General features: G+C 33.3%; 2 protein-coding genes across 5 annotated transcripts; one reads left to right on the top strand and one right to left on the bottom strand.

Annotated features, from left to right (window-relative positions):
* Positions 1-14: 14 nt before the first annotated feature.
* LOC138325412 (extracellular signal-regulated kinase 2-like) lies at positions 15-22,124 on the bottom strand. Of its 4 annotated transcripts, XM_069271070.1 has the most exons (15): positions 21,917-22,124; positions 20,509-20,607; positions 20,174-20,294; positions 19,639-19,769; positions 18,076-18,245; positions 17,729-17,868; positions 16,040-16,097; positions 15,509-15,643; positions 14,582-14,687; positions 13,850-14,066; positions 12,920-13,026; positions 10,245-10,328; positions 8,688-8,852; positions 7,581-7,676; positions 15-4,024 (listed from the first exon to the last, which is right to left on the bottom strand). In XM_069271070.1, the coding sequence occupies exons 1-15, from the start codon at positions 21,980-21,982 to the stop codon at positions 3,833-3,835; spliced, it is 1,887 nt and encodes a 628-aa protein (XP_069127171.1). In that variant the 5' UTR covers positions 21,983-22,124; the 3' UTR covers positions 15-3,832. The 4 variants fall into 4 exon arrangements, with proteins under 4 accessions (XP_069127171.1, XP_069127172.1, XP_069127173.1 ...); XM_069271071.1 differs by lacking the exon at positions 10,245-10,328 and having other exon boundaries at positions 21,917-22,111; XM_069271072.1 differs by lacking the exon at positions 7,581-7,676 and having other exon boundaries at positions 21,917-22,107.
* Positions 22,125-22,288: 164 nt separating this feature from the next.
* Positions 22,289-24,050, top strand: LOC138325415 (uncharacterized). Its single transcript, XM_069271076.1, has 2 exons — positions 22,289-22,431; positions 22,832-24,050. Exons 1-2 carry the CDS (start codon positions 22,425-22,427, stop codon positions 23,311-23,313), a joined length of 489 nt encoding a protein of 162 aa, XP_069127177.1. The 5' UTR covers positions 22,289-22,424; the 3' UTR covers positions 23,314-24,050.

Genomic DNA, 24,050 nt, shown 5'->3' with positions numbered 1-24,050 from the left:
CCAGTAAAAATGTCTTGTCATTCATCTTTATTCGTCATTTTCCAAAGATAATTTACAAGGAAATTTGTAAATGTGTTCTGGCATCTAGCATCAAGCTTTACCAGTAAAACTGAGCCGCTCTGACATAGTTAACTACACACAGAGACAAGCCAGGCTATATCTGTGACCTACATTTATAAATTCCAAACTGTTCCAAGTCACAAATAAGTCTAGCTTTGTCCTTGACCTACAAACAGGCGAATTAGGTCCTCAGGTAACCCACTTTTTATTTACACTTACAGATAAGTCGTAAAGGGTAGCTACACCTGGCAGTTACACGAAGACGAACTATCATCAGTGATCTACACTATGTCAGGCATTTCACATCCTCGAGATGGTAGGTATAAAGAAAAATAAATATATGGACTTGCCAGAATTGGAATAGAATGGCAATATAAATGACTACATAACCCTTAATGTCATTGTTAGGCTTTCTACGAGTATTCACATGAAAGTTTACATATTGTGAAAAGATCACTACTCTAAATAGTGTATATTCACCGTTTACATCAGAGACTGGGTACTGGTAGCTTAGAATCGTCAAACCCCTGTGGTTTATATGAAGAAGGGTCTATAGATTTTGTCTATAATCACGTGTAGTAGTCGTATATGCTCAGTTCTTACTGACCCATTAATACTCAAAGAAATATTTCAGTGAAATGGCAAATGAGGATGGGCATATAGATGATAAATTACAGATGTATAGATTTCAAAAGGTGATTTCACAATCTGATTCCATAGGGAATGTAAAAACAATATACTGGTATAATAGAAGTGAAAAAATGGTTTACTTAAATGTTCTGCATATTGAAAATGTTCTACAAGTGTAGCAGATGCTAAAGAATCCTTGTATCCCATCTAACTCTATAACTTAAATGAACTTCAGTTTCAATTGATATTTAATTGATTTAATTATTCACAAGTTAGTAGGCTACATACATCAAAACGGATGAATATTGTCGACGATTGGATATTCATTCAATATTAAGTAACATCAACACATTCAAGCATAGTAGTAATTAATTTACATATATAATATTTACAACAATGTGATTCAGTTAAAAATAAATTAATATAAATCAAGACTATTCATAAATTTTTTTCAATAAATTACATTTATGACAATCACATTAAAATCTGCTTCGTCCTTATTTAACGGTGCGTTAATCTTTAAACGTCTCGTTAACAAGTCCGCAGAAACAAGAATACTGGGACGGAATATTGAATAGACATCACATTTGGCATTTTGAGCTGCAATTTTGAAATCTGCCAAAGAAAACATTTCAAATTGTCATTTCATTTTCACCTTCAAACATGCCTCAACATGATGATAGTAAACATCAAATGAATTTTGCACTTTTCAAAACCGTCTGCAGCTAGACAAATCAAATTCTTATCACATATACTAAGGTGGATTTTCATAACTTATCACAAACTTGGTTTCAATTCATCAATTAACAATATAAGCAAATAAATCAGCGAACAGTTTTGCAATATATCAATCACATACAGTTCTCCAACAAATATCACATCTTCAGAAGATAGTTTGTTAGCAGTTTTGCAGCAACGGATAAGGATTTTACTTAAATATCTGTTCAGCGAAATCTGAAATGTCTTATTAAGTCATATTACATTTGAGCGTTTTTTTGGCGACAGTTTCTGTTATTTCTCTGGTAAGATATGAATAGAAACACATGCAGTAAAAACATGGTTTGGAAACTTACAACTTAGAGAGTCACAAAGTGTCATATCTAAATATATAAACATTGTAATGGACGGCAGTTCATACGGTATATCTTAATTTTATAATTAGCTGTTATTAACTAAATGAAAACAATATATGAGGTAAATTGAAGTCGACGGATTTTAAGAGCAGGTCTTATTAATTGAAACCCGTAAAATAAAATTCTGTGATGAAAATGAAATATAATGAACTCAAAATTGAAATTAAAATCAAAAGTTTTCTACAATGCTTCAACCTTCAAATGTAAAATAAAGAAATCAAAGATACATTGTATATGAATAAAGAAAATACTAAGAAACAAAAACAAACTTTATAAAGGATAGATGTAGCCGATCGCTACTGGAATGTTAAATCACATGGAATGGAAAATGTCAATAAATGAAAAGCATCATTCAAAACCAGAATATAGGATTTTCTGCACACATTATACTTAAGAGTATATAAACATTTTACACATTAATTCTGCTGATGAGATACATAAAGTGATATATATTGGACGGCAAAAATGGTAATATTTTTATGCAAAGCTAACTACGCCATGAGTTGTCAAAATAAAACATTTTAAAAGTAGTTGTATTCTAAAATAAAATCATATTTTCACAACAAAAAGGTGATTTCCAACATGTGCATTTTGTTTGATTCTTGTGTGGTGTACGTTGGTAGTTATGTAGCACATACTATTGAAGAACACACTATCAGTCCAACCAGGACTTAAAAACGACTTGTTATTAATCTCACACCCAACTGTAGGCATTTTAATGAACACATTTTCAGCAAAAACCTATCTTAAACTTTTCTGTAACTAATCCTTTTTATCAGTTTCAATTTCACTGAAAAGTATATCCTTTTCTCACAAATTGGGAAAAAATCAGGATCATCAGAGAAAAGAAGAAAATGGTTCAGCTTTTGAAAATATAAAAATAACCCCAGCACTTTTGTAGTTTTCAGACTTTCATTTCTATCATTCATACATTTTGTCTTCACTCAGAGAAACTTGCAACACTAAAAATCACATAATTTCTTAGACACAATTTCTTTCAATCTTACTTGTACTTACACACGATTTCTTTCAATCTTACTTGTACACGTTTTTTCCTATCAATCCAAACAAGGTTGATTTTGTAAATCAATGATATAGTTTAAATATGTAAGTTTGAAACAACTTCCTTTATCTAAAAATTGACCAGGGTCTACAGTTTTAGTACACTATCTCTACATGATGGGTCCCCATGCAAATACATTGAAATGGTTTTTATTCAATAACATCAATGTTTAATATGTTTGTCTGTTGTGAAAATGTCGGGACAGTGTACTTCGAAAGATGCACAAGAATAATAGTTTGTGTATTGTCTAAAAATAGGGAGATTATTTAGGACAATAAGAAAACATTCGTTTGTGAGGTGACAAGAATTTCCTACAAAGAATCTCGAAGACCATTATATACAACATATTTGTTATAACAAAAAGTCAGTATAAGGAACAAAAATTTGAAACGGAATCTTGGCAACATGATTCTTGAACCAGCATCAGATGTATGTTTATGATGACAAGTAGGTCATTCTATTGTCTTGTGTAAAAAGAACAACCTCTACTTTCCCCTAATGAAATCGCTGAAAGCTTAAATCAACAATATGTGTTTCTCAAATCAAATTTTCTCATATATAAGCATTTTTTTTCAATTGTTGACAATGTCTGTTCAGATTAATTTTGTGCAAAAATCAAGATATTTTATTGCTTTTCTTGTATAAAAACATCGTTATAAATGTATACTTATGCTCCAAATCGCAGATATCTGCAAGTTTGGCACTTCCATTTTTTCAATACTTTAAACCACTTGCAGATAACACAGTTTCACTTCCAACACTGCAACGTTTTAGTTGCTTAATTGTTGTCCATTTCTTTACTTTAGCATGTTTTGAGATATTTACATTTAATTAATGAACAAAAAAATCCCATCTAAAAGTATGAGGACAAAAGCGGGTGTTGGGGTAACTGTCAATTTCAGACGTAAGTGATTTATGGCCTGTCAACCATGTCATCTGTGATCTTTCATGACCTTTTACCCTGGATGGACGCTAGTGCTGAGGAGGATATGGTGCCGACGTTCTGATTGTAACTACCGAAGTAGGCCTTGTGCGCTCCTGCTGACGGATTGTTGATTGCATTGCTGTACTGTTTCTTGCCATACAGAGGTTTTCTCTGTTGCTGATTGGTGGCTGATGAGGGTCGCTGTCCTGGAACCTAAAACACACAACAAGTTCTTTTCCAATGAAGTAACACAAATTATTTAACCTAAACAAACATATGACCAGATAAACACAAAACATCATAGCTTATATGAACTAGGGATCCATACTTTTAAGAGTGATCTTAATTTGAATGAAGCAAAGGACAGAATAGAGATAACAGTAAATCATATAATATTCTTATGTATCTCTTAAGAATAACAAAAATGATTTTTTTTTCAATTTATAAACTTTTGTATTTAACAGATTCAAAGCTGGAATGATCAATGATTCAAAACTACAATGCTAGACTAAGCACAAGGAATATGACCTAAACAAACTTTGTTTCTGATGAAAGAAACATCTGTTCTGTGTCGAGAGTTATACTAATAATTGGAAACTAAAAAAACTGCCAGAAAATACACAATACCCCATGCCATATTGAGAAAACCTTGCACGTTAAATGATATGTATTACTTTTGAAAATATAATTAACTATGACTTATAGTTATATTATTGCATTGACTTTTCATTATTATCTTATTCTTTAGAAACACTTTCAGTCAGTCTTGATCTGGTGTAAAATGATAATGTTATAAAATTTTGCATATTGTTTCCTTTTGGTATCTGGTGGACATATGATTGTTTGATATTGTCTACTCTATATTCTTATGATTGTCGCTGACAGGAAAAATATATTTATTTTATGCACTCGCTATTCTTCTGAGGTAATGTAATGCTTATGATTAATCCTTAATGCTTTTCTGATTTCATTTCCAAACAAGAGGCCCAGAGGGCCTGTATCGCTCACCTGTTTTTTTTTTTTTGAGTAATTCTGTAATTTAGTAATTAGTGATTCAAAAATCATAAAGACTCTTACAATAAGATAAAATAGCAAAATTGACTCCATGATTTGTTTAATTTTGAATCCCAACCATATAATGATGCTATAGATACCATACGAATATGCTATCCAATACATAGTTTCAGAGAGGAAGTAATTTATATGAAAATAGTAGCCTTATTAACCTTTTTGGCCCCGCGCCTAAGGCCCCGGGGGTCAGCCCCATCATTTGTACAATTTTGAATCCCCACCCTATAAGGATGCTACCATTGCATTATGAGTGCTATCCCATGCTTAGTTTCAGAGAAGAAGTTGTTTATATGGAAATAGCCAAATTGACCCCTTTTGACCCCGCCCCTCAGGCCCCTGGGGGGTCAGCCCCATCATTTGTAAAATTTTGAATCCCCACCCTACACGGATGCTACCATTGCATTATGAGTGCTACCCATGCTTAGTTTCAGAGAAGAAGTCGTTAATATGGAAATAGCCAAATTGACCCCTTTTGGCCCCGCCCCTCAGGACCCCGGGGGGTCAGCCGTATCATTTGTACAATTTCGAACCTCCACCCTATAATGATGCTACCATTGCAGTATGAGTGCTATCCCATGCTTAGCTTCAGAGAAGTCGTTTATAAGGAAATAGCCAAATTGACCCCTTTTGGCCCCACCCCTCAGGACCCCGGGGAGTCAGCCTCATCATTTGTTCAATTTTGAACCCCCACCCTATAAGGATGCTACCACTGTAGTATAGATGCTATCCCATTCTTAGTTTCAGAGAAGAAGTCGTTTATATGGAAATAGCCAAATTAGCCCCTTTTGGCCCTGACCCTCAGGCCCTTGGGAGGTCAGCCCCATTATTTGTACAATTTTCAGTCAGTAACCCATAAGGATGCTACCAGTCAAATTTTGATCAGCGGTTATGGAGTCGAAGTTGATTGTTGACGGACGGACAGACGGACGGACGGACGGGAGGACGCCGTACGACGGACAACAGACGCCGGACGCCACGGTATGGCATAAGCTTACCTTGGTCCTTCGGACCAGGTGAGGTAAAAATGAAATTCTCAGCATTCAAACATATTCAATATATAGCATTATAAAAGTATAGAGGACATCGCATGTTAACATCGCATAAGCCCATAATCATAAACAATGATGACTACCAGGTTAATGACAGAACTTGATTAAAACGTATTGTATGTAAACATAAATAATGAAGGAATGATTTCAAATCACTTCTACTTCAAATCTATCCACACAAATACTTCTACAAGCATGATGAAGTCTTCAAGCAATAGTAAATATGATTTGTGCCACTGTTTATATAATAATATAGACATTTCAGAAAGAATTCAAATAATATCATAAATATAAGGTCTGTAGAAATTATTCAACTTCAAAAAACATTTTATCCATTTTCATCATATATGTAGATTTGACCATCTTCCAGTGTTTAATCTATCTTCCTTTCACTAAATTTTAAAGGCAAGTAGCAGGAGTGTCCAAATTTTCGTTGTTAATTCTGATCTTGAAAGAAAATAATGTTACCATAGAGTCATTTAATTTGCCGTATAAAAAATTGCGATTTGAAATAGAAATGAAAACAATTAAATGTTAGCACTTTTGAAATTATGCAATTTGGTTTTAAGGCTACCGGTATATATAATTCCTCCATTTGCAAATTTTTCACAGATCAAATTTCCACGACCAACAATATCCCTGGATATCGCAAATATATCACCCTCGCGAGAATAACTACTGTACGGTATTTTTTTATCTCACAGTACAGCTGTGATAGTTTTGCTAACCAGATTGATTTACGATTATTGTCTGAAAATAATTTCATTGACTGAACGAGAGTAGTGTTTGACTTTGAAAACGCTTGTATATATATATAGATTCTTGTTAGTTACAGAAAATGTTAAGACAGCACAGAATTGGAGCCAATACTAAGTACATCAGATTTAGAATTGGCAGAGAATCACTACAGCATGTTCTAACCACAACAAAGAGGTGAGTGTAAGTAGCCAATCCAGACCGTAGTTACAGTCTGTTTACAAAACACACATTAAACTAGTAATTATAAGTTAATGGATGTGTTAGGAAAAACGGGGAGATCAGCAAAAATACAAGAAATACAGGGCAATGGACCCAACTAGCTCCTCTTCAAAAAATGAAAATTTATATCAAAGTTTAATTAACCATATTGGTTATAGTTGATGGGACCTATGTATTCGAGTTATTTTGACACCGGCATGGATAAAACGATGGTAATATCAGCTAAAGAAGTTCACAATTTTGAAAAAATACCTTTCTTCTGAACATGCTATAGTGATATCGGTTTGAAAAGCCATATAAATGAAAGTAAATTCTCTCAAGATAGATATGGAAGATGGTGTGCCATTGTTATGAACATGGTACAATTCTTCTTGAATTTTTTTTTTTACTTCAAATATTTTAATTTTTTTTTTCAAAAACATATTCTTCCAATTAACAAAACTCTTAAACCCTTTTTCTTTTTTCAAAAGTACAAAAAAATATATACTCAAAAAACAAAATTTAAGTCATATTGCAACTTATAAGTATTGCTTTAATATTATTATGCTCAGTATGACATTAACATTATAAATGATGTTAAGATGTGATGCTATTAAAAATGATAAAAAAAGATTCTGGTGTGCTTGCTGATGGATTAGGAGCCAGTACGTCTAAATAAACCCCTCACTTACAGAATAGTCATCAAAGGGTTCGTGGTAGTCATGGTAATGGGACTTTATCGGAGGAAGAGGGTCCATTGCACAAGAAAGCAATCGGCCAATCCCCGACTAGGACAAGTGAAAACATTACACAAACAAAGTAAGGCAAAATCAAGGTCAATACAGTCTCCACTCTCAGATTACAATCTCAGCATTTGAAATACAGTGGAATACGAATGAAAATATACACAATCGTGTGGAAAAAATAACAAAAAAAAAATCTCCTTTCAGAAATTTCCCTCTCTAACAAAAGAAAATATTTCTAGAAACAGTTAAAGATATTTGAAAAATAAATGCAGTGTTACAGGAAGGTTAACATTTCTGTAACAGTTTTGCAAAATTGTATTTATAAAAATACTTTTACACAAAGACATAAAGGGAAATAACTCTATTAAAATAGAATAACGATAAAAGTACTCAAAAACGAGGACTTTTTTCATGAATCACTGTTTATATAAAAATGTTGTTTTAGTGATTCTTCCAAACATTCGATATAAAAAGACAGACAAAATTCCATTTCTCATTTTGGGGAATTTTTTAGGATAGATTTACCTCTATGAAATGTAGATTCCGCCGTATTTCAAATGAGGAAACAATTGGATAATTTGATTTAACAAAACATCTGGCTAAATATATTTGATATATATTGTGAATCAAATGTATGGATAAAAAAATTAATAATATCTATTAGAAATTGTTATATTCGACATATCTTGTTAAAATCAAACTAATTAAACTAAGCAAAACAAAGCAAAATCCAAACTGTATGAGTGGTGTTTTTAATATGCTAAGAAAAAATAAATAACATCAATAGATATATATGTTTTTAATAGAATGCAAATGAAAGATTACAGAAAATGAAGCTAAACAAAACATTATTGTTCTGTGAGTGCACTCCCTACAGATTCGATAGTATTCACTTTATAATTACACTATACTAAATTACCAAGGGTAAATTCTTAATCATTTTGAATTGTAAGTCATGTTACTATCAGTAGAAATGGATTAAGGAAATATTCATACAGATTATTCCATATCTTTGTGCCAAGGTTTGAGGCTATGTGCATGTATAAAACTTACCATTCGTGAGCTGGTGACACTCAGACCTGACGATTTTTCATCTCGTGTAATAGTTGGGTTCTTAGCTCCGTATGCACCTGATATTGGACGACTTCCCATCCGTGACGCAGCGGGCGCTGAAGCCTGTCGGTTCTTGGATAAGGCTGGATAGGGATCCTGTGTCATCTGTATATATACATATTGATTTATACTGAATAACATATACTTCTTTCATGAGACAATATAACCAATCTGAGGTTAATTAAGAGTCACATGTATTTCTCAAAAGATTATTTTTACCAATACCAGTAAAAATGAATCTCGAGGCAAAAAATTTCTGAATGGAAATTTAAATAAAGGGATTAACTTCTACTGAAATTGAATTCAGGCATTTCAAATAGTTCCATAACGTCCATTAAGAACAAAATTAAATCTAGTATGAAGAATGAAGAATGAAGATTAGTTGTAGCAATTGCATTATTGGTATGATGAATCTAATATAACGATACAAAATGAATATATAACTGTATAATTTTGTTTTGTAAATGCAATTATCTAAATAGGAAACAACTTTATTCATACCAGTCCGATATCTACCTATTATCTAATTACATCTGGCTAGCACACAAGCACAATTTTATGCCACAAAACGCAAGAACCATTTGATTAGTGGAATTTATAAGTTTTAGTATAGCTAAAATTACCCAGTTTGTTTTATGACAGATTCTAGCTAGAAAAACAATTTAGCATTTTATTATATAAATGGACTATTTGACATACTGATTATTCCCTTAATGGTCAATCTGAAATGTACTTCGTATGCAGATTTAAACGTTTGTGAGCATTCAGAAAATCCAAAAGGCCATGACTGGAAAATGAATAAATGTAAAAAAAAAATTGACAGATTTTGGTACATGAACAAAGTTCCGAAATGCCAACACATACATACATATGTACTTGCTCATTAACGATCATTTCTTTGTACCACAAGGGAATGAATACTATAATGGTTCTATACATCTACACAGGTAAAGGGCTAAATACATTATATATATTGGGAAACAGGCTGTTTCTATAGTGGATGGCTTGACAGTTGCAGTTGTATGGTTCACACATGGTCTTACTGGTACAGGATATGAAGACACGCTTGACTTAACTGTGAAAATATTCCCCAATCGATCACAGGAAGGTTCAATGCCACTTACCACACTTAACTCATTCACCCCTGAAATTTCATAATGGATTATTCTAGTCCTTAATTTAGGAGAGTCTAAATGTGTCTTCAGGGGTGAATACCAAGATACCCAAGGAAATATATGGCTGCATGCAGTTTTAAGAGAAATGGTACAGTATCACTGAACACATCCTTAGTGACAGTGAGAGAATTCACAGCAAAGTAAGCATACATAACAATTTTAGTAGCAAATTTATTAAAGGTAATTTTAGACTTACCCATGATTAATTTGTAATATACTGTATATAAACACAATTTTCAAGCCTCTGAATGACAGAAAATATACCAGTAAGTTCATTTAGTATTAGGACATACACAGCATCACTGTCAAGTCTCTCACTCACCTTGGGCATATTACGGCCATACAGAAATTGATTCATCTGAACTTTGGGGTTTTGAGATCTTAGGAAGACTTCAAACATCTCCATCTAAACAGATTCAATTTCAATACCTGATGAGCTTCTATGTTACTGAGGCATCTGGGTAAAACTTTCCAATCACCAATAAAACTCATTAAATTTTGGAAGGAAGCCATGGAAACAAGAAGCTGATTTAATATAATTTAGATCAAGGCAACAGTTATTTCAAAACACCCAACAATTTTTCAGGATACTTTGTAAGAAGTTCCAAAAATGCTAAGGCATGTAAATTGTCAATTTCAGGATACCATAAAAACCATGGTGAAGTAGGATAAACCGTTGAATAGTCCCACCATTTGGTGATTATAAGATGTGACATTTTTAATTAGATTTTTGTGACAGCACAAATACCAGAAGGTGGTATCAACATTAAATCATAGTTTACCTATATCGGTTTGGTATCTAGAAACCCCAATACTCAATAACTACTGTAGTATCAATGCTTCTGTTATGTCATTTCAAAATAGATAGGTAATGTAATCTCTATCACAACTTGAAGGGGGTGGGGCGGGAGGGGAATAATGTCAATTGTGTTTTGGTAAATATGTATCCTGTTGCTTAGTAATTAAGCTTAAATGTGATTAAAGCATGTTCAATATTCAGACTGTGATAACAAAAGCATCAATGTTAACCTAAGCAAAACCAACCCTTCATTTGATATTAATGCCAAATTAAATGCTTGTGCCAGTTATGTATTTAGTGTAAGCCTAGAAAGCCTCTGTATTATTCTTGATCCTGGATGTGAACAAGACAAAATGGCAAATTACAGTTTCCCCAGGTAGAAATGTATAATATAGAACAATGAAAAAGTTTTCTATAATGTAAGTTAAAGGTCAAAATAAAAATCACAGTGACCTATTTTTGGTATAAAAAGCATTACACCACCAACATTAACTTGTGACCAAAGTATGGAGGTTCAATGATAAGCAATAAGGGAAATCCTGTTAATCCTAGATCCTAAACTTTTTTTATGATGTATGACACATGTCTTGATATAGGTCAGAGACCTATTACGCTTTCAGGTAAAAAATAATTTACCAAGGTGAACTTGTGATCCAATATAAATTTCCCAAAGGTGGGTATTGTAGGAGAACAAGGTAATGTGCAGAAAGGGTAAACAGAACCATTATTGACGAACAGTCAATTACTGGGAGAATATCAAAATTTGATAATTAATATCAGGAAGTAACTTTTCATATTAATATTTTTACTTTTGAAGATGCTCCACCGCCGACAGAGCATAAATGAAATTCATCATTTGAGCAATAATGTGTTGTTTAATCATGAAATATATCTGTCTAATTAACACAAAAATAATATAAAAAATTTGTTTTGATTTTGGTGCATGCGCAATCAGTACTTTATTATAGGATATAGTGCCACGGATTTTTTTCGGGATGCAATTAATTATTTTTTTTATATTTTTAACTTCAGATAAAATTAGAAGTTCAAACATTTCAATGGTGGTAATGGTGTAAAGTTAATAACTTTTTTAACTGAAGAAAAATACTAAATCGTTTTTCTCTTTTTGATAGTGAAAAAATACGATTTGTCAGTGATGGAGCATCTTTAAGTAAAATTAGAAGCCCAAACTTTTCAATGGTGGAAATGGTGTAAAGAAAGTAACTTTTGTAACTCGTTGCTCCAGTTTTTGATAGTGAAAAAATACCATTTGTCAGTGGTGGAGCATCTTTAAATTTTATTGATAATTTTTTATTATATATTTCACATTACCAAGGAGATTAAATAAAGTCTTTAAATTGATGCCAGTACAATTGTAAGCTTGTGCCAAGTACTCGATTACTGTTCATGAATTAATAATCTATTTTGAAAAAGCATCATAGGTGCTTTCATAATTATTTGACCAACAAGTTGAAAGAAATATTCGAGGAACACTAAAGCAGAGTGTGAGAAAACTTGTGCAAATTACAGGAATTCGTTAAATTTCTTAGGCATTGCTTATACCAAAACAACATTGCAAGGTGCTGCTTAAATGTCTTTTCTTCTTCTTATTTATGGTTCACAAACTCATATAAATAAATGAAATTATATCATAGAATACTAGTGTAGACATATATGTCTATGAGGATCCAGTGTTATATGGGAAAACAACTGTTGATAAATTATGTCATATTAACATTTAAACTACATAAATCTATTTCCTAAGATATTTTCTTATTAAAAACTGATATGAACTCCAATTTCCAAATTCCAGGATGGCTTCCTACCAGCTATGTTCTTATTCCCATCATTCCAAAATCAAATATGCAAAACTACACATCAAGGGCAACCTACATAAGAACTTCTAGGAAGCCAGGGGACTCGTTCAGAGGTTTGTGGCTATACAAAAAACTAGGACAAAAGTTTGCTATTTATATACAGAAGTCGAAAGGCCTCAAAAATTCAGGAAAGAATATTAAAGCCCACATTTTATGGCCTCTGAATTTGGAGAAGTGATAAAATATTCAATACATGAACTGTTCAAATTTGTGGTGACATGCAGAGGGGTGATAAGAGTGGTTATGAAGAACTTGACTTAGAAATTGATGCGTGTGAGAACAGCGGATACTTTAAACAGTGAATTATAAAAATAGACTTACACCAGCGTTGGTTGCAGCTCTCTCCATGTTCTCATTATTTGGTCGTCGTGCATTTCTGGATTTCGTCTGTGGAGGTCCTTGGTCGCCATGTGTTGTTCTTCCAAATGCTACAGTGTATAATGGAATACAAATACAATATGGTGTATGTAATAGGAAACAGAATACAAATACAATATGGTGTATGTAATAGGAAATACAGAATACAAATATAGAACCTATATATAGCAACAATACTTTATGCGTACTTAAATTTTACAATCTACCTTGCTCAGCTTTCCAGCTTCCTTAAAGATCTCAATACGATAGAGCTAGTAGAAACTAGCATTATGAAGATTGCCTGCAAAGCTCTGGCATTTATATATAATTCAATTTTGCTTCTTACGAGCATTTTCATTGGCTTACTTTAACTTATCAGCCCATAAAGGAAAAAATTGTGCCGCCGTTTGTAACGTTGCTTCTGATTGGCTAATATGACGGCATAATGATTTCATAGACAAGAGAGTCCCAAAATGAATTTTGAATATTGAAGAGATCATCTTTAGTAAATTGAATTATAAGGATTAACTTGAATATATTTTTTTTATGTTATGGAGATATAATAAAAAAATATGAGTGTACTCTCATCATAAACCGCTTCACGGTTTTATTAAGAGTACACTCAGATTTTTGTGTTATATCTCCATAACATGAAAAATATATTCAAGTTAATCCTTAAAATAGACAATAGATTCCATAGAAAGACATGTACAGTTTAATTCTTAATTAACCTGACTTTAGATTTATCTTAGGATAACCTGGCATTAAATGATATCTATAATTTAATATGGCATTATAACAAGAAAAGAAAATCTTCAAACAATTACACAGGTAAGAGATGATACGACCTTGTAGTCATAAAATTTCATAAGATAAGTGTACACCTGTTCTCACCTGAAAATGATGAATGGTGTTGAGGGGCTGATTGGGGAGGGCCGTCCCCTGCATGTTTGTTGTTGTAGACTTTCGGGGAAGCCCCTTTAGGGGAGTTATCTTTGTGGTAGGGTTCGCTGGGAGGGTGGGGACTTTCAGTGCGCACACGAGATGGATGAGGAGCACTCCTCATCTCCTGACGACGTCGGCGACGCTCCTGTTTCTTTTGCATAATCATCTGTAATAAGACATGACATAAGTATTAGACAAATACTGACTTCTGTAGTTAATTCTATAGTCAAAACGGTTGTACCATCATGATCATTTCATGCAAGATTAAATTTCATTGAAGTAATCATATAAATTTTTAACCATCTTTATGAATTGATAAAAATCCTTCAATGCCTTCCATGTGTACAATATATATCCCTCTTTTATTCAGGTTGAAAAGTTCAAATGCAAAATCAAAAGAGACATTTTGTATTTCAGAAAGTGTACAAACAATCAATGAATGATTTATTCTTATCCATACACCCCTCAAGACACATTTAGCTTCTTCTAAGTCAAAGGCTGGAATAGTCCACTTTGGAGTGTCAGGGGTGAAGGAGTTAACCTTAAATAAGTGTTTAGAAGAACTGTTTATTTCAAGCCTTCATCAGTCTTACATGGTATGTCTGTTCCCAAATTAATATTATGCTTTGTGTAAAATATGCTTTATTATTTGTAATTTTCATCTGAGTGATGAGAACTTACCTCATATAATTTGTTTCTATATTCGTCAACTGTTAACTGTACATCGTCACTAAGTGGGGGAACCACGTCATAGTCTATACTTTTCTCTTCCGACGGATTATGAAATCTGTAAGACAAATTCCAACTTTGTATATTCAGCCTAACAATCATACCAGATAAAAGAGCTAGCACAAATTGATAAATGGTTTAGAAATATTTTAGAGTTCTAGGAAAAATAACATACTGGTACTATTTTCACAACGTTTGGAAAACTTCCAGGCTTTAAATCAAGTAGCAGTGATGTTTAGTCACAAATATTTGAAACCTGAATTTGTTTTTATCAAAGGTCTTATGTTGTAATTGATGACACTGCTCTGTTTTAGCCAGCTTTTGCTATGTTTGTAGTTTGATGCACTGGTAAATTCCTCGAAGAAGGAATCAATTAAAGTAATTAACAAAATTCAATATATTATGTGTGTATGTTTACATTTCCTTGTCACTTCTACTATTTAAACTAACTGACACTCAAAACGTGACCATTATGACGTCACTAAAGTTGACGTGGTGACATCAACTGATCACCATCAAAATGGCTGTTCTATCTTGTGAATTAAATCGTCGATGACAAACAGTTTTCCTAGTCTAGCTTAAACAATGTTAATGCAGAGACCCTAAAATGAGCTGATAATGTAAATATAAACATTAAACTATTTTCCTATGGCATCTATAGTCTATATAGATGCCAGAGCTTTGCAGACTATCATCTCATACTGCGCTAGCGCGCATTATGAAGATTGTCTGCAAAGGTCTGGCATTTATATAGACCATAGATGCCATAGGAAGATAGTTTATTGCTTAATTATAAACACTGATGGTCATATTGAAAAACTTAAACCCCAATACTACCTCCTACCAAAAAGGATTGTGTACTAGGTCTCTTATTCTTACCTAGATACATAAGGATGACGTAGTCCTTCATCAGCAGTAATACGTTTGTCTGGGTTAAAGTGTAAAAGTCGTCGTAATAAGTCTATAGCCTCTTTTGGAGCGTCAGGTAACATGTCCTCAAAAGTCCTCTTAGGCCTGCAAACCAAAACAAAATTCAGATTTATGTATGAACGCCAATAAGTATTCACAAATATTAAAGGCATTTCAGCAGCTTCTTCTCATATTATCATTATTGTTACCAGACACTCTATATAAATGTAAATAAAGTATGAAAATCGTTACAAACGCACAAATCGTCTGAAAATATTGATTGTTCAATACTTTGACTATTGACTGAGGAGGAATGTTCACGTACACTTAATTGCTGAAGTCATAAACACTGATTGGCCGGACTTGAATTTTTTTTCTTGTATAGTTTCCTAACAAAATTTATGATGGGTTTATTCAGGTAACAAAACATTTGTCTGCGGAGGAAAGAGTTTTGACTGATATAGCATGAAACAGCTGTGTATGAATGTATATTATACTTACTTTACTGCTGCCTTCCCTAACACTGAAGAACCGTAAGCTGAGCGTATACTCTCTATGTCTGCAAGAAAAAAATAAATTCCAATCACACACAATTGTAAATTATGTCTCATTTCTATATTTTCACAACTGTGTTTTTAACTGCCAAGATTGTATACTACCCTGTCTCGAAAATTTTATAAAAGTTACAGTTCTAATGACATGATTCTTGTAAAGCCCCCTTTTTTAGTGGTGCCAGCATAATGGATATCAACTAAAGCCCGGGAACAAAGCCAGGACCTCTCTTTAAATCATTTACTACACCTTTAGTCGCTAGATATATTACTGTCGTGTCAGTCAAACCGTTGACGATGACAGTGATGTACTCGCCACGCAACTTGCGCAATACCTATTGCATATTGGGTTACAATCTAATGCTAGAGGCGAGTTGATTGGTTGGTGGGCGTGGCTTATATAGTGTGATATGTGTGACCCATTAGAACTGCAGGATGTGTCCATACTTTCTATTATCCACAGTTCAAAGAAGTGCAAATGTTGTGGAATGAAGGTCATAGCTCATGCAATAAATGCGATAACGCGGTTTTCATGAGCTGCTGTCCGTGTTTCAGCCGGGAGAGACTGGATAAATTTTCGTGTTATCAATAGCATATAGTCTACTTCATGGTAGGGAATGTACATCGAGAGTAACATAATGGCTGCTGTGAGGCCCGTCTCACGATAAGTTTACCTCTGTATCTTCATCAATCAACTTCTTTATTATCAATGCCGTCTAAAGTACTTTTAATTCACTTCAGATTTATCTGCTGTTAATGGATTTCTTACAGAATGTGCTGTTTTTTCAAACATTCGAGGACAAACATTGTACGCTCATAGATCTAACGTTGTTATCGTTAGGACCTTTACGTGGAAATGCAGCAAATTGCCTCTAAATTCTCAAATAGCCGATGGAACCGTTTGCGCCGTACGAACATTCTTCTCCAATAAAGGGGTCATTATTTTATTTCTGTTTATTCTATAAACTGTAAGACTTTGTTGTTATTTAACTTAGGTTCCGATGAACAGGTGACGGTCAAATGTTCTTTACAATCTTGTGACAACCTCTTCTCGTAACATCAGATTTTTTTTTACTAATCTCATGAAAAGATGATCTTTTATAATAAGGAGTTTTATTATCTTTCAGGAGAGGCGGTTCAATTGCAATTTCAGGGGGTACTTTTCCATACCATCTGTATACTATCTAATGTAATTAAGCCCAAATCAGGCGGTACCACAGCCAGGTTCAACCGGCAAAAAGTACCGGGTACCGCCTGATATTGAAACCCCTGTAATAATGATGATCAAGTATCTCACAATGAAGTTTACTGTCTGTCAGTACTCCGTTAGCATAAGATCTTCCACACATGTTTTTTATCAGACGCAGCCATATTGCCTTTCAAACTCTAGAACATTGTCAGACAAACTCTGCCCACTCGTTCTATCGCTTGAAGTCGGGTAGGCTATGTAAACTCCGCCCCTCCAGACGATTGACAGAACCACTTGACCAGTTGATAATACTGTCGCTCAACATACTGAGGTATTACATCATTTATTTTGTCAACGGTTAGACCGATACAACAGTAAAAAGTATTATTGCTACTAAATACTGCTTATATTAAAATGTCTAATTAAGTCTATCAGCTGCCTGTATCTTACCTTCCCTAGTTGGTGCAGGGATGCCAGACATAATTTTCTCTATCTGATTGAGGGTTGATGAGCCTGGAAACAGAGGCTTGCCTCCTAGTAGTTCTCCCAGAATACAGCCTAAACTCCACATGTCCACCCCTTTAGTGTACCTGTTAAAGTAAAGATACAATGTTTGAAAATTTGTGACAAGTATTCTAAAAAAATATATCCCATTGTTGCAGATTTCACAAAATAAAACTTTAGTCATAGATATGTCAATAAATCATTTTCAGTAATTTTTAATCTTGAAACATTTGAAAAATTACCACAAACATTCAATAAGATGTACACAGGAGTACATAAAACTGTGACTGTACCTGTGTGACGCCAGTAGGATCTCAGGAGCCCTGTACCAGCGAGTTGCCACATATTCTGTAAGGTTTGGGTCTCCAGTCTCTGCATCTATCCCTATTTGTGTGAGTGAACGAGCCAATCCAAAATCACATACCTTCACCACACAATCACTGTCTAGCAGTACATTTGACGGCTGAAATCAAACACAAAAATTATGCACATTTCAGTTTTACAAAATTTGAGTTACAGACAAACTAATCCAGAGTTACAAAATTTATCACAACAGAACACTGACACGTCAGAAAGGGCCCGCTATGTGTCTGACGTGCTTAAGTGAAAAAGTAGTATTTTGACAACGAATTCTTCCGTGTTAGCTATATGTAATAAAAATAATGTCAACATTAATTGGGAAACGATGATGGTACATTATAATTCTTTGAAAAGTCTTCCAAGTATTTAACTTGAATCTGATTCCAAGCTAACATTACATTAAGAGCATACAATTAACTCAAATACCCTTTAAACAGGTAAACCTCATAGTTTGCTGAAGAAACACATAACAATGTGAAAGGAAGGGAATAAAGGTCTTGCTCAAATATTTTAATCATGTAAAAGGTTTTTTTTCATAAGAGTTGTATCTGCAAATAAACTCTGTGGAATGGTATATCAATCATATCATGTAGCCATTTTGATTCAAATCATATTGACTTTAATTAATATATTAAGCAATGAATAATTTTATTTATTATGTCATAACAAATTGTTAATAAGTCCAAAAATGGAAAATGTCAACCTTTGATGCAGTGACCCCATGATCTTACCTTTGGTCAGTCAAACCTTTGGTGAGTTGACTTCTTGTTTAATTCTGAACAACTCTGCTTCATTATAAATGTTGTAGCAAAATGTTCATGAGAAAATAATTTTTTTTTTAAATTTGACCTTGACCTTTGACTTAGTAACCTTGGCCCATGACCTTACCTTTGGACAGTCAACTCCTTGTTTAATTCTGAACAACTTTGCATCATAATGTTATAACAAAATGTTTATCAGTTAAGAGCAACAACATTGTGATTTTTTTAAATGTTAAAATCCAAGATGGCCGATTTTTTAATTTAATTTCAGCCTGAAAAATTACCAAGCAGATCTAGGATGGATGGGAAATCATCATGTAAAATATGGGGAAAATACTCCACTCCCTTCCATCATTAATGTGCAAAAGAAAAAAAAACGGACAGACGGACGGACGGACGGACGGACGGACAGACAGACAGACAGACAGACGGACGGACGGACAACCTGATTACTATAGGGCACCCGCATCTCGATGCGGGGCCCTAATTATCATCAGCATGTCATAATTCAGCTTATTAATATTTCAATAATTAATATGACAAATTTTATTTTGAAAAACAATGAAATTACAGTGTAAATTTTTCCTCCAATTTGCTCATTTGAAGACAGACAAAGACATTAATTTTCAAATAAATATACATATAAATATAAATAGACCAAAAAGTAAAAGATGTGTTGTGAAAAGTAATTTTAAGATATATCACCTGTACTGATAAAGATGTCAATGTGCTTACCTTATTATCTCTATGAATGACATTTCCAGAATGGAGATATTTTGTTGCCTTTAATAACTGGTACATAATGTAACGTTTATGTACATCACGCAAAATACTGCCTCGCTTGATCACATTATGGAGGTCAGTTTCTGTAAGAAAAGAATTGAAAATTAAAAAAAAAAAAAAAAAAATCATAAACTAATTTGCAGTTTATTCCGAGTGATTTATTATCATGTTCAATCCTTGCAGTTTATTCCGAGTGATTTATTATCGTGTTCAATCCTTAAAAAATTAAAACTTGTGCAAGAAATATGTTCCAGTCATTATGTAACCAGAGTGTAGCCAAAACACATGCAATTTTAACTTTTAAGTTTGTTATGAAACAGGACTTTAAAGCAGGGGAAACAACATCTGCTAGCTAGGGTTCAACATGGTCATAACTCAACCAAATTAAGAAAAGGCAAATTGCTAATTCTCTTGTAATGTAGTAAACACATTGCCTGGATACAATATGAATTATATTAATCAAAATATGAACTGAACAAAAACTTACCCATGAACTCAAATACTAGGTAAATATCTTTGTCATTCTCAGCTTTGATAACATTATGCAGCTTGATGATATTTGGGTGATCACCAAATTCCTGCAGGAACATAATCTCACGAAACGTTCGCTGTGAACAGAAAATCATTGATATTGCTATGAATGTAAAAAAAAACAAAAGTTTTCATTTTTCCAACTCAACAATTAAAAAGAAAATGGAAAAGGGTACTATTTGAATACCATAGAGGTCATTTAATTTTAAAATAAAAAGTCATATCTCGGTAAAACCAACCTATAAAATAAACAGTTTTAAGAGTTTTAGAACTTTCAAATTAAATAACTACCTGAGCATCTGTCTGGTTTCTGAAGGCATCAAATATTTTCTTAACAGCAACTACTTCACCTGTCCGCCTATCAACAGCCTTCCATACGATTCCATAGGCACCTGTCCGCCTATCAACAGCCTTCCATACGATTCCATAGGCCTGAAAATAAAACAGATCATCAAGTTAGTTACTATATGTTTGGTTTGGTTATATCAAAAAGTCTCAAGAAAATATTGACTTAAAACAACCACATTCATCCATCAATACTATGCAGAACCATGTATTCACAAAGCTTGGTTAAAATCCTAGTATAGTGCTGCATATTTGATTTTCTACTCCACTTGACAAATGCAGTATCCGAGTACAACTCCATAGTATATGGGACCCACATCCACAAATATATAAATATTTCTATATTTACAATAGTTTGAGAAAGTCCAGTGTCATTCAGCCCATTTTATGTCATGTGATTATGCATCAAAACTAATCAGAGACCTTGGATGCATAACAAGAATCCTGGAAAATAATAAACTACCATCATTACAGGACTACAGGAAAGAAGAAACTGCAATTCATCTTCAACATGGTTGAGAGTGTGGAACCACCACTGGCACTCAACTCTTACGATTACCTCATCCCAGCAAGACCAAATGGCCATAAAATATATCACAGTTTTAAAATTGAAGATCACATCAACAGCAACTACTTCAGATGCTTAGCACCATTCTAGCGCAGAATTGAACTTTACAAAAACTCATTTTCTCCCAAAGACTTTGATGGAATGGAACCAATTGGACAATAGCATATTGTTCGGCATTGCTACACTGAGTAGCTGTCAAGCTGCGGGACTAAATTCTTCCCACTGAATTTCGAGGCTCTACTACTGTAATATTACAGAAATATTATCATTAGGATTACAAATTGGCAAAATGCCATAACGTACATTATAGGAACACTTGTACGTGTTTTACTTTTTTGAATTCGTCAAATTAATTCAAAAACAAAGCTTGCATAAATTGGTTCCCATGTCATTCTTTAACGTGTCATAAATCAACAAAAAGGATAAACAAAGCATTCAATGTAAATTATTGGCATTCCCTTGCATGTTCCACTTGCTTGTCAATATTATTCGCCCACGTTAAAATTCTGGCTTCAATCTTGCAAATATTTCACTATTCCAAGATATGACAGGTAACGCTAAGTTAACAATATGAAAAAAATGAAATAGACGGAATAAGATAATCTTTATTGCAATGAACGATTACAGTGCGTAATTAGAATACAGAAATTGTATGGTTACTCTATTTTAGGAATGCAAGCTTCGACACATCGATTTTCAGCTGTTTTGTTGGAATGACAGTACGCCGAAACAAAGGTTTTACTTACAAAGGTGCATTAATATTATATCAGTATGTGGACAACTTACCCCTTTCCCCAATCTCTTTTTGATTTCATATTTTTTACTAATATGGGGCTCTATTTCCGAATTCATGTTCCTACAACATCGGGATTTACGGTTCCGTAAATCAAGCGACCACCATTGAAAAACAACCACTTCACTGCTGAAAATTCCTCCGCTAGATTAACATGTAGTTTTCTAAAAATCATTTAAACGATCGAAACAGATATTTTTACTTATTTAATATGAACTTTATGATATCGTAAACAGGAAAATACAACTTTGAAATTTATATAAAGCTGAAATATTTACAAAGGTGAATGTTAATGTTTTCGGCGGATTGATATCACAGGAAAAAAGGTTGAGCTCAAAATCGTAAACGTCATCAACATTGCGAAGTTTTGTGGTGTTGCTATGACTTCATACTCTCAAACATCGTTTACGTTGATCGCATTTTGGTTGAAGAGTATGTAACTTCTTCCGGTAAAGTTGGCGGGAATACACTTCACGCACCTGCTAATGACTAAATAGAAAAATGACGCGTAAGAGCAATTTGTAATTCGAAGCTTTCGCATTAAGACGAATTTATTTCTTACTAACGTTGTATGCGACCGTTAGACAGCCCATAATTTGCAGTAGTTAGGTTTAAAATATCTTTCCAAAGTATATTGACCTCATGCAGATACTGTAGAATAGAGATTTTTGGTTTTTATGAAATCGGTATAAGAGATTAACATATTAGGCCTATATAAATATCTTGTATGATGGTCATGCATGTGACTGATCGTCGACATAAATGCAGATGACTTGGAGAATAAAAATAATGATTAGCAATATATCTATAGAGATCCTTGAATTTTTTCTTCAAAGCACGTGCATGTTTGCACAATAATACTACAATATTATAATAATTATAATTGATTTGTTTTACATCTATTGTAGATGCCCACTATTACATAAAGGAAGAAATAAGAAACAATAAAAACAGACATCGCTTCAGACAGCTAGCAAGGGAAGTTTGTGGAGAAGTATTTGATGTGCCGGAGGATAATCGTGTTTTATTTGCATACAAGAAACTTTATGGCACCGAAACATTAATTGGGGAATTAAGTTTTCAACTTGCCAATAAACAAATAGCATCACCAGATGGATCCTTTAGTTGTGAATATTTTCATCACATAACATTTATGTTTGTGAAATATGACTTTCAGGGAATGGGAATTGGTCGTCGACTGATCTCCAAAGTGTTAAAGATCATGGCGGAAAAGTCTGTTCGTCCAGTACGAGTTCAGAGTGCAGAAAAAGCTGTAGGATTTTTTGAAAAGATGAACTTTTTGTGCCAATGTGAACCAATTGAAAGCCTCTGTGGTGTTCATTTATTTCGATTTATGTATAACATGGAAAGACAACCTGGGACGCTTTGATGTTGATTTTGTCTTGAAAAGTGTTAGTCGCATCACTTTATATATGAAATAATTTCTTCACTGATCATGAATACTACATGTTGCAAATTTAATCTTGATCATGAGCTTTGTATTATGAATACATACATATTAAGAATTTGCATTTTTACAAGAAATAAATTTGACAGAGGTGCAGTATTTGTATATAAACATTAAATATCTATTAAAAGCTAGTCTTTGACATGGTTCTACTGGGAGGGGGATGTGTGTGTACTGTGTAAGGGTGTGTGAAAGGGTATGTGTGTGAGGTGGGGTGTTGGTGATAGGGTGGACAAAAAGAATGGACCCTGTTAATGTCTTGTTAAAGGTTGGCCAGTATGTACCATTTTATTTTGTTTGATAATTAAGTGAATATGTATTTGCACTGTTCATCAACATAATTTTTTCTATTTCAAGGTTGTGATTCAGATTGCAATTGGGGCTAAATTTAGGCCATTTTGTCAAAGTCCTAACAAAAACATTAGGTTCAAATTATATTTTTTATGATTTGACTTATCATTTTAATTGCACCTTTTGTTATATTGGATGTAATAGAATAGTATTGTTAATTAATAATAATTATTATTTTTACGATGTCAGTGTAATATATATTTTCATTTTTGTTTACGTTTGTTGCACATGTATGAAATTTACAATTTTGTACATAATAGTGTCCAAAATGTATATTTATTAAAAGTTAAAAGTGAAATAGAATTAAA

Source organism: Argopecten irradians, chromosome 6, assembly GCF_041381155.1.
Source record: "Argopecten irradians isolate NY chromosome 6, Ai_NY, whole genome shotgun sequence".
NCBI classification, from domain to species: domain Eukaryota; kingdom Metazoa; phylum Mollusca; class Bivalvia; order Pectinida; family Pectinidae; genus Argopecten; species Argopecten irradians.
Note: the sequence above shows the minus strand (reverse complement) of the source record. Positions and strands in the feature narration are given on the sequence as shown.

Excerpts from the sequence above, each read along its gene's own strand:
- LOC138325412 (XM_069271070.1), bottom strand. The coding sequence starts at position 21,982 with ATGAATTCGGAAATAGAGCCCCATATTAGTAAAAAATATGAAATCAAA. Across the intron at positions 13,027-13,849 it reads ACACCATTCATCATTTTCAG|CATTTGGAAGAACAACACAT; the intron begins GTGAGAACAGGT and ends TATACACTGTAG. Across the intron at positions 4,025-7,580 it reads AACCCTTTGATGACTATTCT|GTTCCAGGACAGCGACCCTC; the intron begins GTAAGTGAGGGG and ends TGTGTGTTTTAG.